General features: G+C 32.3%; 1 protein-coding gene and 1 long non-coding RNA gene across 5 annotated transcripts; both read right to left on the bottom strand.

Moving 5' to 3' along the window:
• Nucleotides 1-10,144: 10,144 nt before the first annotated feature.
• On the bottom strand, nt 10,145-14,015 carry LOC112273143 (cationic amino acid transporter 1). Of its 4 annotated transcripts, XM_073529215.2 has the most exons (5): nt 12,977-13,145; nt 12,789-12,844; nt 12,171-12,552; nt 11,795-12,034; nt 10,145-11,677 (listed from the first exon to the last, which is right to left on the bottom strand). In XM_073529215.2, exons 1-5 carry the CDS (start codon nt 13,143-13,145, stop codon nt 10,518-10,520), a joined length of 2,007 nt encoding a protein of 668 aa, XP_073385316.1. In that variant the 3' UTR covers nt 10,145-10,517. The 4 variants fall into 4 exon arrangements, with proteins under 4 accessions (XP_073385316.1, XP_073385318.1, XP_024357375.1 ...); XM_073529217.2 differs by lacking the exons at nt 12,789-12,844; nt 12,977-13,145 and adding an exon at nt 13,897-14,015; XM_024501607.3 differs by having other exon boundaries at nt 12,789-13,145.
• On the bottom strand, nt 13,076-14,490 carry LOC149987269 (uncharacterized). Its single transcript, XR_016498968.1, has 2 exons — nt 14,357-14,490; nt 13,076-14,152 (listed from the first exon to the last, which is right to left on the bottom strand). It is a non-coding gene; the product is annotated as an uncharacterized LOC149987269 (long non-coding RNA).
• Nucleotides 14,491-15,701: the final 1,211 nt, after the last annotated feature.

Genomic DNA, 15,701 nt, shown 5'->3' with positions numbered 1-15,701 from the left:
TAACCTATCAATCAACTACAAATATATGTTAAGTCAAAACATCATCTATGAAGCTTTTAGGAAGCTTCTCTAGGAGATATTATGAAATTAATCTACTTTTATCTACTTTTACCTACTTCTATCTAATCATATAGATATTTATTAGAGCATGTATGTATATTCATGATAGTTCTCTCCTTTTAGAAATGAGTTCCATAAGTAGCAATCATCATGTATTGATAAAATTGAACATATGGCTAATGATATTTGCCACATATTCTAATCTTTGTTCTCATCAAAGATGGTTGATAGGTCTTCTTAACCATCAATATTATCTTATAACAAGGCAAAAAGACCACCTTATTATTTGATTATTATTGAGGCCTTCATAACTTCCTTCGAATAAAACATTTGAAACACTGTGAGGAATTGTTTCTACCTCTAATAAAATCACTAAACATCAAGAGTCTCTTTCAAGATCATGATACCAAACACATTGTATCTTGCCAACTATTTGAAGAAGGATATGTTGTTCTTGAGGATCTTCATCTCAATTTTGTTATCTTGAAGATTGTCACAATTTCAATGTCTCATTTGATAAGTCTATAAATAAAAGCTCTTAAGTTGAATTTACTGTTGTTAATTCTCCATCTCTTTAGTATTACAAATACAAAGAAGCTTTAAAGAAGAATAAAATGTAGAGTATTATCTTCCTTTGATCTTGTTTCTTTTACAACAAAGATTTGTTATTTTTTTATTTTAGTTTTGATAGATGTTGTTGATAGAAAGCTTTAATTTTCTTTGTTGCATTTATAAGATTCTTTATTGGCTCCCATGTGCATTCACTAATATCATATCCATGCCAATGAATAAGATATTTCAACTATTTTGGTGCCGCTTTGAATCTAAGACTTTTTTTACTTCAAATTCTTCATTATTATCCACTTCTATAGAAAAATATGACATTTGACTTCTTTTTGAGATATTCACTATCTTATATGGTTCAAAAAGAAACATATGAACTATAGAGTGGATTTTCATGGACTCTAGTAGATATAATCAATAGACAACAAGATTGACTTATTTATTAATAAAAAAGGATCCAAGCCTATGATAGTCCAATTTATTAGAAGAATAAATAGTCTTGTAATAATAACAAAGTAACCATACCTTGTCACCCACGTTGAATTGTAGTTATTCTTTGTAATAGCCATTTTTATTAATCTTTTGTTCTTCTTGAGCTCTTTTTAACTATGCCTTCATTGTTATATATAGCTCTTACAAATAATTTATCAAATCTTTTACCATAAGATTATCAACTTTTTAAAAGTCAAAAGTATCAAGTCATAAATGATAATTTTTAAAGAAAGGTTTTTATTGAATGAAAGAATGTACCAAATTATTATATGCAAATTCTAACAATAATAAAAGAATTGTTCAATCATCTTGATAATATTTGATGGTAGATCTCAAATACTACTAATGAACTTCATTCACTCATTTTGTTTGCCCCTCAATATGATAATAAAAAGTTGAAGAGAGCTTCATATCCACCTTAAAATTTTTGAAAAAGATTCTTTAAAATCTTGCTATGAATTGAGTCCCTCTATCTGATATAATATCTTTAAGCAATTTGTCATAATAATAGATGTTGTTAAAAAAAAACTTAGTTATTTTTTTATTTTTTATTTTATTTTTTATTTTTTTTTACCTATGATAGATTTTGTACAAAATACAAAATTTACTATCTTATTAAAATAATTTACTACCACAAATATAGAATCAAATAAACGTTATCATGTTGTGATTTGGCTACCATATGAAAATAATGTGTTTATACATTTAATACACAATATATTGAATAACATGGTGAAAGGCATGTTAGTGGATTTTTGTTGGTTATAGGATGTAGATAGATTATAATTTCAAAAAGAAATAGTTTAAAAGGGTTTCTATTAGAATTTAAATAACTTTATTTTCTTTTGATAGTGACTTTGAAGTTGATCTTATTAGTAGTAAGTTTTAAATATTTACAGTCACCTTTGTTAAATATTTGTAATCCTTAAAGTCTTATATTGTTTCTTTATTTGGTATTTAGGACTTATATTATGTAAATCTTACAAGAAAAAGGGTTGGAGAAGAGTTTTGGTAGCAAAAAAAGAGTTTGGAGCCTCCATATAGATGAATGGAGATGGATGATAAAAATCTCCATTCCTATTGGTCAAAATTCATGACCAATGGGCTTCAAGGAGATTGCCCGAGGCCATATTAGAGATTAGGGTTAATTTTTCGAGGGATTTTGAACTTTGGAGGCTAAAGATCACTAATTTTAGGTTTTTGGCTATGGTTGTGGTGCAAATTTTGTTTCATTTGGAGTTTATATAAAAGAAATATGAGCACTCAAAGTTAAGGTGTTGATTTTGTACCTATTGTCACTCTTTTAGATATAACACACGCATACAAAAAGCAACAGAGGATTGGCAACTAGGATTGTAGAGAGCATTCTTTCGGCTATACTTTTGGTGTATTGTTTGCTGGATTTCAAGTTAAAATGAAGGAGATATTGGAGGTTGAAGTCAGCACTTGCAAATCTAAGACTAATAAGTGACTTGAATTGCTAGTGGTTGTATTTTTGAGTTTTATCTTGTGCAATTTGACAAGATTTTGGCTAAAAATCTCCAAAAATATGTAATTTCATGTAATCAAATTTTTTATATAAGTTTTGCAATATTTGGATTTTGGATTTGTGAGATATGAAAGAAATAGTACTTAACTACTTATGAATTAGGATTTTAGAGCACCTGCTAGGATTTTTATGATGCCAAATGATTAGTAGCAAATTTATGGTTGAATTTTGGTAAGATTAAGCGTAAGGGTAAATTCTATAATATCCATAAATTTAGAAAAATTTGAATGGTTGGATCAAGAGATATAAATTTCTAAAGTTTAAAAAGAAGAAACCTTTTGCGGAAATATGATATTTTGAAGAGATTTTGTTATAACTTGAGCATTTTATATAAAGTAAAGGAGTATTTTGGAAGCCAAGATTTTATATATATGTCAAATATGGATATATGGAGCTATGGTTGAATTTTTGTATAAAAATGAGCTTTTGAGAAGAGATTGTTGATTTCTTTTGAAGTTATTGAAAACTTGATCTACCAGCAAATGGTTAGCTATGACTTGATATAGCCAAGAATATTAGAATGTTTTTAGATATTTTAGAAAGTCTTATGTATAAACCTTCTTAAATATAAAAGTATTTATTAGTATAATATTTTTTTGATATTGTAGTATTTATTTGTCTTTTACTTCCAAAATTAAATAACTTATTGAAGCTTTGCCAATAAGTTGAAACTAAACTCTCTATAGCTAAGTACCCAATTTATTTTTAGATAGAAAACCTTACAATACGATAATGTGAGACTGAAAGATCTATGATAAAATCTATAGAAATAGAAGCCATAGTTATTCTAGAATAGATAATAGTTGAAGAAGTCCATAAGGTCAATGGTAAGGAGTTTTGGAACTTAAACAAATATCACATGATTGTACAAAGTCTTTGACTGCCTTCTATATTAGAGGCCACTAAAAATCTCTCTATATAAGCTCCAAAGTCTTACTTTATCCAAAATATTTGGCTGCTAAAAAATCATGATGAGCTTGAAGAACATGTAATCATGCTCCATCTTTTGGAATGTATAATCATGTTATAAAATAGAGTAGATTGTTCTTGAACTCAAACTTGGAAGTATTATGAGACTTAGAAGAATTATTCTTAATATCATGGACAAGAAGATCAAAGAACATATTGGATTGAATTTACTTGATAAATGTTGAATCAATAGTGAATGTTGATTTTGTTGTTCAATGGTGAAAATACTCCAACTTAAAGAGAATCATTTTTTTTAATCAAAAGATGCATCTCTTTCTTTTGGTATAAGATAAGAATGTCAAGAAAGGGTGTCTGACAAACCTTATTGTTTTTTTGGTTTGATAAGTAATCTTGAAATCAAATCTTGATAAAAACATACTCAAACAAGCTTGACAACAATTCAAAATATGTGTTGACATGAAATACTCGAGATTCTTGTCATTTATATATACAATGATTAGAATCAATGTTCCTTTTAAATAATGATGCCATTCTTGAAATGAATCCATAATTATAAAAAACTCTTTGTCTTAGATCTCATAATTAATCTTGCATGCTGATTTTTTTTTGGAATAAAAAGCTATTAGATGGAACTTGTTATCTCCTCATATTTGTAATATTACTACATCCAAAGAAAAGTATAATGCATTTTTTTCTATGAAAAATACCTTAGAAAAGTCAATACAATATAAGATTAGTGTAGAAATAAATTCTTTTTTTTAACACATCAAATGATACTTTGGCTTCTTTATTCCACTCAAATTTTTCTTTACAAGTCAAAAATTTAAGTAGAGCTAGAACTTGAGAAAAATTCTTGATGAAGATTTGATAGTAATTGACAAAGTCCAAAAAATATTAGACATCTCTTATTATTCTTTAAATCTTCCAATCTATGATAGTCTGGATCTTCTTTGGATCGATCATTAGACCTTTATTGAAAATAATATATGCTAGTAAGTCAACTTGATTAGTATGGAATATAATTTTTTTTAACTTCTCATATAATCCTTCATCTCTAAGTTTTTGTAACACACGATAAAAATGAACTTCATGCTCGTCTTTGTTCTTAGAGTAGATTAAGATATCATCTAAATAATAAACGATATTTTTTTTAAGAAACTTACAAAAGACATCATTTATTAGATGTTAATAAACAATTGGTGTATTTGTGAGTCCAAAAGGTATGACATTATATTCAAAATGCCCATACCTAATTCAAAAGATAATTTTTCATTCAACTCTTTCTTTAACTCGTATCAGATTATATGCTCTATATAGATCTTTGCTTAATTAAGTTGATCAAGAAGTCTTCAAATCAAAGGTAGAGGATACTTATTTTTGATAGTGATCTTCTTTAGTCCTTGATATTCTAGTTACATCTACATAGATCCATATTTTTTCTTCATAGATAAGATAGGAGTCTCAATTGGAGATTTAGAATGGCATGTGAAATTATAAGCTAAATTTTCATCAATGTATTCCTTGAGTGTAGCCAACTTATTTTATGATAGGCTATAGATAGGTCTAAATAATAGTTGAGCTCTTTCATGAAGGTCAATAGAATAATCATAAGGACAATACTTTGAAAGAATATTTACATTCTTCTTTTCAAATGCATATTAGAAATCTTGATATTGACTAGAAATACTACTTGATGTCTTTTCACCATTAGAAATGGGCATAGCATATGTAGCAAAAGATAACCCTTCTTTTGTGGCATGCATGAAAGCTTTTGCACTCATTAATAAGTTTTTGGATGTACTAGACTTATATATTTCTACTTGATCAATGGGATTTTGGATTAAACTATCATAAAAATTAAGGTTACAAGAAATCAAATCTATCTGAGGATTATACTTTTTTAACTAAGATAATCCTTAATTAATCAAATTAGACAAAAATCTTATTACGTTAAATATTACTATGCTATTGTGATCTTTAATTGCTATATCTAAAAGAACAATCTTATGTGTAATATCTCAAGAAGATAGCAAACAACCATCTATGACTTCTCTATGTATATGTTTAATTTTCTTAATTAAAAATATATCTTTTTTTGATAAAAAATTTGTTTATAAAATAGGCTAAGACTTCTAAATATAACAAAGCTAAGACTTTGTGATTTTTTGGTCCTAAATGAATTTCTATTATAAAATAAGGTGAGAGAATTTGAGGAAAGAATAAGACCTTTATTAGGAGTTACGTAAGATTTTAATCGCATGATTCCTATTGTAGTTGGAGAAACTTATTTTTGACACATTGTCTTCCTTGGCAACCATGTTTCTGATTTTGTGGTTACATTGTTGGTTTAAGAATTTTGAACAATGTATTTAACTTCTCTATAATATAAGCATAAGCCTTCTTCACATTGTCAAGTCTTTTCCTGCTTTGTGATAGATTTAAAATATACTATATCAATTTGCATTGCTTTTGGCTTTAATAAATAAGTTTTTGAAAACTTCAGAGCTACCATAATTATTTGACTTGTTCCTCTCCAAGTAAGTCTTTATTCTTGATGCCTTTCAAATAATTAATTATTACATGCAATGGCTTGAATAATAATTTTTTTCAAAGATTTTACTTTTGATATTATCAATAACAAATCTTTGAAATTATCCTTCAATCCATATCAAAATTGATTCATAAGGGCATTGTCATTCTAATCCATGTTGCAAGCAAGGTTTTGGAATTTAGCAGTATATACGGAGGCTGATTATGATCTTTGTTATAAAGATAAGAGCTTGTTTTCTACTATTCTTTTTTGATTACTTTCTTTGATTAATGCTGTAAACACTTCTAAAAATAAATTCAAATCATAAGAGAATTATGAATCTTTTTGCATTAAAAGAACAAATCAAAAGAGAGGACTTCGTGATAGAAGTGCATATATGAATCCGACTTGAGTTAATCCATCAAGGTATTGGAAGGATGTAATTTTAAATAAAGCTTGATTTGTTGTAAAAATCCTCAAAATTTTGATCTTGTTCAATTAAACTTCTCAAGCATTCTTATCCTTGTCTTTAACATACTTGTAGAAGCAAAACTCTATGGATTTCATTAAGAGGTCAATCTACTTGCTTCCTTCAACTGTATAACTTCTTGCTACAAACTGTGAACTTCTTCCATAAGCATAAGAATTGTACTTCTATGATTCATATTAGAAATATATGAGATTTCTATTCTTAAAATATTGACAAGTTGATGATGATCTCCAATAATTGCAAATCTATTGTTACTTTTGGAGAGAATAGCATCTATAATCTTTCCTTCCATAGATAACTCAAAAAAATTCAAAAAATTAAATTAGAGTAGCATAATTTGCAATCTCTAATATCAAATGAAAATTTTCATAAAGAGGGATAATCCACTGTCTTTTAGGATAAGATTAGAGTTAGAAAACAAAATTATTTGTTTAAAGGTGGGTAGTCTGTAACCTTTAAAATACAACAATAGAAGTGAGATAATCCACTCATTTCTAAAAGAAAACAAGAACAATAACTAAGCACTCTTGTCAAACTGTCAAGGACATGAATCTCAAAGAAAGAAAACATCAATACACTCTTATATCACTAAAAAGAATTAAAAAGTTACTCACAAATGATATAATATTGAATTAGAATGACTATTATCAAAAAATAAAAGACTAGAAAGTCTTAAAACAAAACTAAAGACTAGAAAAGCATTGACAAGGATACAGATGGCTTCACTCTTACCTCCAAAAATTTTCTTAACTAGGAGCTATGTGGCAATGTCATATATAACCTCCAAAACATGTTGACTTTGCAAGACACATATCTTACAAGACAAGTTTTTTATATGTGCGCCACATAATTAACTTGTTTTGCAAGCTATCAATAAGTAATTAATTTGTTGACCAAGTTTCTAACCTACCAATCAACTAAAAACACATGTTAAGACAAACAACATCTATGAAGCTTTTAGGAAGCTTTTCTAGAAGGTATTATGAAATTAATCTACTTTTGTCTACTTTTACTTACTTCTATCAAATCATATAGGAATTTATTAGAATACATATGTATATCCATGATATAATGATTTTATTTTTTAATGACAGTGGACACAATGTATTTTTAGAGTAATTTATTTATACCAACTTAATCTATATTATTTTTAAAATAATAAAAAACCTTTATATATATATATATATATATAATTTATAATCTATAATATGTTGATTTTATAACTATTTTAATTTTAAAAATAGTATACTATTGTTTTATTATGAATTTAAAGCAATGAATATATATATATATATATAATTTATAATATTTTTGTACATTAGAAAATTTTGCTATCTTTGATATAACTAAAAATATTTTAGTCATATAAAAGATTTTATAATTAGCATTAAAAATTGAATTAAATATATAATACATAGATTTTAAAAATATAAAATAAAATTCGGATTTTTTATTATCAATAAATAATTATTTTAAAATACATATATTTATTAATTTTTCTATTAAAAATCCTAGCATCTATAAATTTATAATCAAATTGAATGAACAAAAATATTTAATTTGAATATAAAAACAAGAAAATATCATTATAGTTGATTAATATTTTTATACTTAAATAATAAAAATATTATATATATATATATATATAATCTTTTGAATTAATATAATTTGAAGATGAATATTATTTAATATAGACCTCAAGTTATAACATAATCTATTGTGATATTACCTAGTGTTTTATGGTATGTATAAATATGTCTTAAAATTTGTCCTACTTTTTGGAGTACAATAATTATATTGAAATTATAAATTTAATCCCAATCATATTATATTTTGAAGTAAATTATAAAATCATGATATTAACATACTTAAGCAATATTTAGAATTAGATTTTTTAAATTTTTCATTGAAAGAATCTTGTATTTTTTGATGTTGCAAGAATTCTAAGATACATAGAACTTGTTCAAATGCATATTGCCTAAATGCATACGAGCATCATGGTTCCTACTTTGGGCACATACTTCTACTTGACCCCTACAAGTGAATAACTTGACTAAGTGAAAACCCAATGGCTGGTCCTTGTCATGTTCAATTAGCCTGTTTCTACTATATTAATCATTTAGAAAATCTGTGAAATTGAGTGTATTAATGTTGCTGTATGTTTAAAGTCTAAGTTGTTTTAAACCAATCTGTGAAGATTTATAACTTCAATTTGTAGTTGAAATTATTTTTTGTGTGCAATGACAGTCTTGAAACACTTTACTACGTACTTCATGTAAAACAAATCAGTGTATGTATATGTGTTTGATTATTTATTTAATTATTTATATTATTAATTTGTGAATACTTTAATATAATTTCATACTTGAAAAAGAACTTATAGATCACCAAGTGTGTGATTACTTATGATTTTCTCATAAGTTGAATCATGTAACTGTTTATGCACATATCTCATGATTCAATTTCCTAACAAAAGAGATCAATCTCAGGCATCCAAAATGATCCCTGTTTTTAAAATCTGCTTATTATTATTTCAAATCTTGTATGTTCTGTCAAACATTATTCTACAAAATCAATTTACTGTTCACATTTGTAGTATTCCTCAAGAAAACGGTTAATTAAGCATTCAACAATGGAAGCTTCCACATTTCCTAAATATCAGCGATTGCATCTTAGGAAATTGATTTTTTTGATAGAAATGAATTTCTCAAGAAAAAAACTGTGCATTGGGTTTCATTATAGACATGGATGCATATCTGACTCACTTGCTGATGGCATCAAAAAAAGTAAAAAGGCTGGGAGAATGAATCACTTCAAGAGATTTAGAAAATCCTGACACGTCAGCCTTGTCAATATTTTGTACAGGGAGGAGTAATTGGCACCCCAGCGTACAGAATACGAGCGACGCATACAGTGCATGGATGATTAATCATCCATCCAGTGGATGTCACATTCGGAAGAATAACGTTCGTTTGTGGAGATGAGTGTGGAGGAGGTTCGCATCGTGGTGTGATAACTCCGATATTGAAGACTTTGATATTTAGCGAATTTGAAATGAGTAAAAACTATTTCGCTGTATAGTTATTCAATCTTCATGAACTTCTGTGGACGGGAAACACAAAATTCGAAACGATAAGATGCTTCTAGAGAGCAGGGATAGACTTAGTGGTCTTCTTCTAATTCCTTGTTAGTGAGGAATTTGTTATGGTTCTAGAGCCTCGGAGCAGTCCAAGGCATTTCGGACTTCATTCCATGGGAGTCTATATCTCGATCGTCGGGGAGGATATATCTCATGTCCAGCTATGAGACTATGGATTCATCATCGCTTTCGGTGTTCTCATTGCTGTCTGAGTGCTGCACTCGTTTTTTTTGTTTAATTTAATTGAACTTAATTTAATTTTTTCCAGTACATCAAGAACTATACAACTTTTTCTCGTTGCCTCTGATATTCTGACTACATTCTGCATTGCACATCTGCAGCAGTCGTCACGATCACCTCAGAAATCAAGCCGTAATTTACGCTGGAGAAGAATGGCCAAGTCGAATGGAATTTATTTCACTGCAATTACTGTAAAGGTGAAAGTCCTAATCACAAACAACTGATCTGTTTCGTTTCTGAAAATGTACTAGCTGGGTGTTTGTTAGCTTTCGTACAAAAACTAGGAAATGTGAACCTGAAGGAGGACGTTTTAGGCGAAGGGGCTTGAAAGTGCACCGCATATGTTTTTTGGATCCTCGGGCCTTGTGGTATACTGCGATGGGAATACGAGACCTACATGCTCTATGAGTTCTTACTTCAACTTAGAAGTTCTCGCTCGCATTCATCCTTTCAGATTCATGAGGAGATTCAAAACTGACTTTGGACAATGCTCACTCATGGACCGATTTGCAACATGTTCTGATTATGTTGACGTGGAACTTGGTGTGTCTTGTTCATAAATCGTCGCAGTTTGACCTTCATTGCGTAGTGTTTTTGGCACCAGATCCGAGGAGTTGTACTTTGCTGCGTCGTAGGTCGAGTGCAGGCCAAAGAAAAAGTAATACACAAGCATCATCCCCGTCCAATATCCGAAACGGATGAAGCTTGCCTTGTCCAAAGAGCCCAAGAGGAAGATGTTGAAGGCTACGGAGAGAGAAGGGATCCATGGCATGAAAGGCACCCCCCACGTCTCCGGTTGACGAAGAGGTCTAAGGGTTAGGTGAAGGAGGAGGGTTGAGAAGGACCAGATAGATCCGCATACAGCATACAAGGCATACCCGCTTTTGTTCAGTCCCCAGAATGCTGCAATTGCGGTGGAGGAAAGGATGATAAGTAGCATATACACAATGAAAAGGCCCCCATGCTGCCGAGACGTCTGCCCAGGGACGTAGTAGCGGCGCACAAGAAGTGCAACAGCAACCAAGAAGAAGATGAACAAGGAGGACAAGGAGAGGAGGTTGCCCAGGATTGGAAGGTCGGTGAAGAAGCCAACAACAGAGCTCGCCAAGATCGTGATGGCGGTGGCGTTAATTGGAGTTCGCGTTTGCTTATTCACTTGGGAAAACCATGGAGGGATCAAATGTGAGCGGGCAATGTGTATGAGATAACGAGCTTGGCCGACTGTGGAAACTAACAACACAGTCGTGATCCCTTTCAGTGCGCCTAATGCGACAATATACTTCGCCCAATCCCAACCAACGCTTGAAAACGCCACCGAAAATGGAGCACCTTCGTCGATATTCAAGAAGGGCACCATGAGGGACAATGTTACCGCCATCATGATGTAAATGAAGGTGCAGATGGTCATGGAGCCGAGCAAACCAATGGGGATGTCGCGTCCCGGATTCTTTACCTCCTCCGCCATCGTTGAAATTGCATCGAAGCCAAGGTATGCAAAAAATAAGACCGATGATGCACTAAAGATGCCCCTTGCTCCATAATGGAAGAAGTCATCCGTAAGGTTGTGGGAGTTTGAAAGTGCTAGACCAGCAACAATGATGAATGCGATGATGAACATGTTGACCAAGGACGCGATCCAATTTACGTACGATGCTCCTTTTGTGCTCCATATTGCAACCAATCCTGTTACATTCTCCAAAAACCGCTTAGAAGAACACATTTTCTTCAGAGGCCACAGCTTTTTGAATCTTGAATCATTCCGTAACTTCGAGCCTGAAAAAGAATACTGAATGTGCTTACCAACAAGTACGAGGACGGCAACAGCAATGGGATCGAGCTGATTGTATCCTTCAGCAAGATTAGTTTCGATTCGTAGTTTGTCACCCACGTCAACACCACTGAAGATGAGGGACGCGAAGTAAGAAGTCCACCCCCTTGCGACGGCAGCACTACCAATAACGTTTCCAAGTACTATGTTGCCTGCGCCTATGAAAGCAATAAAATCGCCAAGCTCCACCCGCAGGTATGCAAAAGCTCCTCCTTTCTAGCAATCAAAATATCATGAGAGAGTCCCTTCATTCTTGCATTTCTCATATTGTGACGGTCGCGGTGCCTATTGAATGATTGTGAAGCTGGTATTATATGCAGATAAATTCAAGCGTTAACGAACGCTCACCAGCGAGGGGGATCTCATCAGCAAATTCGGTGTAGCAAAAGGCGCTTAACATAGCAGAGGATCCAGCGATGACGTAGGATATCACAATTGCCGGACCTGCGTGATTTTTTGCCTCCACACCCGTCAAGACAAAAATGCCCGCGCCGATAACAGCTCCTATTCCAAACCAGATGAGGTCCCACCAGGTCAAGTTCTTGTTCATGTCCACATTGCTTCGAGCTTTAATGTCTGTCACTTCTTCGTTCAGCTGCGTGCGTGCACTCATCCGATCTATCAGTCTGCTTGGTATACTAGCAAGTGCTCGCCTGTAATTTCCCCAGCTTTGAAAAGATTGTTCTGGCAGCCATGAGCTCCCCATTGTTACGGTAGCCAATTTTTCTTCCTGTACAAAACGAACATGAATTTACTAGCATTTCTCAGACCAAATTGGAAGCTGAAGTCCACGGACAAACATTATGGAAGGAAAAGACCTCCAGAGCAACTAGCATTTGTGCTCTTCAGTGACGTGAAGGCAAAATATAATGATCTCGAATAACAGTTTGTTTCAGGATCGAGTGCGGCTCAAAACTCAATCAATTGGCAGAAGAGATAGTATCTCTGACGTAAATGACATGACACCTTGTTCTGATGGTTGCTATATATAGAAACGCTCATCATGTCTTTTTCCGAAATTCCTGAACGGCAGGTAGGTAGTAATATACCACTTTGGCAGTACAGAGAATGCTCACACAAGAAATCCAAAAAATAAGAGTTAGACGGCGGTATAGCAGACCACGCCTTGTCAGTGACTTTTATGAGATACGTACTAGAGTGACGTCGGTCCTCTACTCGACGTCGAAGCCATGTCACTTTTGCAAACACAATTTTCAAATCAAGAAAACAATGCACACGGGGTCGTGGCCATCTGGAACCACCGTAAATCTTGTGAACAGATTGCATTGGAAAGCTTGAATGGGTGATACACAAATCCGTCATTCGCGTACAGGATGAGAGAGGTTCTGCTAAGCTTCAATTTTCAAGGTCCAGCGGGGAAGTTCACTCCCAAGAAACACCAGCTCGAAGAAAATATCGCCTGCCGTATTTCAAGCATGATTTATTTAATAGCCACAATATTGCTCTCACCGCACACTCTGCAAAAATTTGCCAAACTAATGACCATAGGCAGTTTCATAGCACTGGATACTATAGCTGTTCCAAATTATGAAATCGAACAGCTGAGTGAGGAAAGAACAGGCCTTCAACACGATCAAATGTTCCTGCTCTCGTTTTGAAAATGATGTGTTTCAAGAAGTACAATAACTCAGGGTAGCGCTGAAGCGGCCGCAAGACTGAGTACGTTCTGATCTCCTTGCATGAAATTTTTTCTCAGAGCGAAGAAATAGAAACCGAATCCGCCATGGCAGATGTACGATTCAGAGGTAAAAGCTGGTAAGAATACGTTGGTCTTCGATGTTAAAAATCTTCTCGCATGACGAAATTATATGGCCACCTCAGAATGTCTGAGGTCTAGCACGATCAATCACAGGTTGTTTTTGTACTGTAGGGACTAAAGAAAGAGAATATAGACGCAACAACCGGATGGTTAGACCATCTGAGGTCATCGCTTGAAATTAGGTGGTCTAACCAAAATGGCTCTACGAAACAGGGGATAGGTTAGACCATCTGAGGTCATCGCCTTGAAATAAGCTGCAGGGTGGCTGAGGAAGGAATAGGGGCCTCACTCCACCTCGTCTCCAAAGTGAAGTCGCTGCACATCTCTAAGAATGTTCAAGTGCACTGCGAGTTCTCTTATCTGTTGACGAGCGCCTGGCTTTTTACAGTGACTGAGGTCATGTGCAAAGAAGCGGGGATGGCACAACTAACTTCCACCAATAGCAGATGTCGGTATCTACGGGGAAGAATGTCACGTTCTTAACTACACTTCGCCAGTGCGCTCCATCGCATACCCCTCTCAGTCAAGCCAGACAGCCAAAACTGCGTACCTAAGAGGAAAACCAACATACGAACAACCAGTACGCCCATCAACAACACCGAATACACAACTATTAGTGCTCCCACAATTTACTAGCACCTAAAATTTCGGATCGTTTTCAAAACTAATGGTAGCAAGACACCAAGTAATGTACAAGGGTAAAGGAAAATTTTCAGATTAAAGGGGGTTCGAGAGAGAGAAAGAGCGACTCTACTCATAAGGCCGCCACCGTTGTGGACTTGTGCACAAGCTACAGCATGAATACAGATCCCGTTTCTCATAAGGGTTCAGTTTCCTCACACGTCGTAACGCGCTGTAGCGATACTTGAGATTACGGACTATCATCATCTGAAACAAGTGATGCCTGTCTGTATGAAATGACAGTGTGGAAAAATAAAAATAAAAATAATCAGAAAAAAAACAGAAGAAAACAATGAGAACAAATCTGCTCCTCTCGAATACAACGATCCAGTACGATATCGTTGGCTCGGATGCTTGGTGACTAAGCAGGTAGGGTTTTGATCAACTAGGGTTTCCTTTCAATGAGCATGTAAATAATTTACGTGAAGTTCAATTAGTTTCACACTTTGGAATTACAGATGTTTTTTTTGGGAAAAATTGGGAGTGAACTAAAAGTAATATTTTCTTGCTATGGAAACACCTTAGAATTGTTCAATTTGTTTGATTTTTTTTTTTCACTTTATACTATGCTAAAAAAAACCAAGATTTCTAATAAAATAAATTTCTTTGCCAATTAGAAGATCTTTGTAATGCTTTTATACCATGACCTTTTAAAATGGACTTTAATGTATAAAGACCCTCTAACTATTGACTTTTAACTTTTGATCCTTTTAACTTTTATAAAATCAAAAGTACAAAATAGTGGGTAGTAACCATAATTGGCAAAAAATAAAATTTATTGGATAAAATAATATATTATATTATTATAAAAAAACTTTGCTAATACCACAGAGAATTGTCTGTTTGTCTAAGTAGTGATTGATAGATATTACAAATATTGTTCTAATATTTGATTTGCTTATTATATTTGTCCATCAATTTGACAATAAAAAGTTAAAAATAACTTGATATCAACATGTAATAGATTAAAGAATGACCTCTAAAGGCTTGATATAAACTGAGATTAGCTATTAAAAATAATGTCACTTAAAAGTCTATAATAATAATAAATACTAGCTAAAAAGAGTTTAGTTGTTTTTCCATTGATAATTATTATTGAACATAGTATAAAATGTGTTATTTTAATAAAATAGTCTATCGTTATAATGATAGAACCCTAAAAATTTGAAATTAGAAGATCCATAATAAAATCTATTGAAACTGATAACTATGAGTGTTTTAAAATAGGTAGGAATTGGAGAAGTTTATGAAGTTGATGATATAGAATCTTTGTTCTAAAATAAGTGTTATATGATTGAAAAAATAATTTTACATCTTTTTACATTTGAAGCCACTAAAGATTTCTTGAATTAGGTTCTAATTTTTTATTATATCCAAACTAGCTTGCACTTAAGAAGGTCATGTTAAGCTTGTAATAT

Source organism: Physcomitrium patens, chromosome 20 (genome assembly GCF_059467195.1).
Source record: "Physcomitrium patens ecotype Gransden chromosome 20, ASM5946719v1, whole genome shotgun sequence".
Lineage (NCBI taxonomy): Eukaryota > Viridiplantae > Streptophyta > Bryopsida > Funariales > Funariaceae > Physcomitrium > Physcomitrium patens.
The sequence above is the reverse complement of the archived record's forward strand: the minus strand, read 5'-3'. Positions and strand labels throughout refer to the sequence as shown.

Excerpts from the sequence above, each read along its gene's own strand:
- LOC112273143 (XM_024501607.3), bottom strand. The coding sequence starts at position 13,145 with ATGACGGATTTGTGTATCACCCATTCAAGCTTTCCAATGCAATCTGTT. Across the intron at positions 12,553-12,788 it reads ATAGCAACCATCAGAACAAG|GAAGAAAAATTGGCTACCGT; the intron begins GTGTCATGTCAT and ends CGTTTTGTACAG. Across the intron at positions 11,678-11,794 it reads TGCCGTCCTCGTACTTGTTG|GATTGGTTGCAATATGGAGC; the intron begins GTAAGCACATTC and ends AGAATGTAACAG.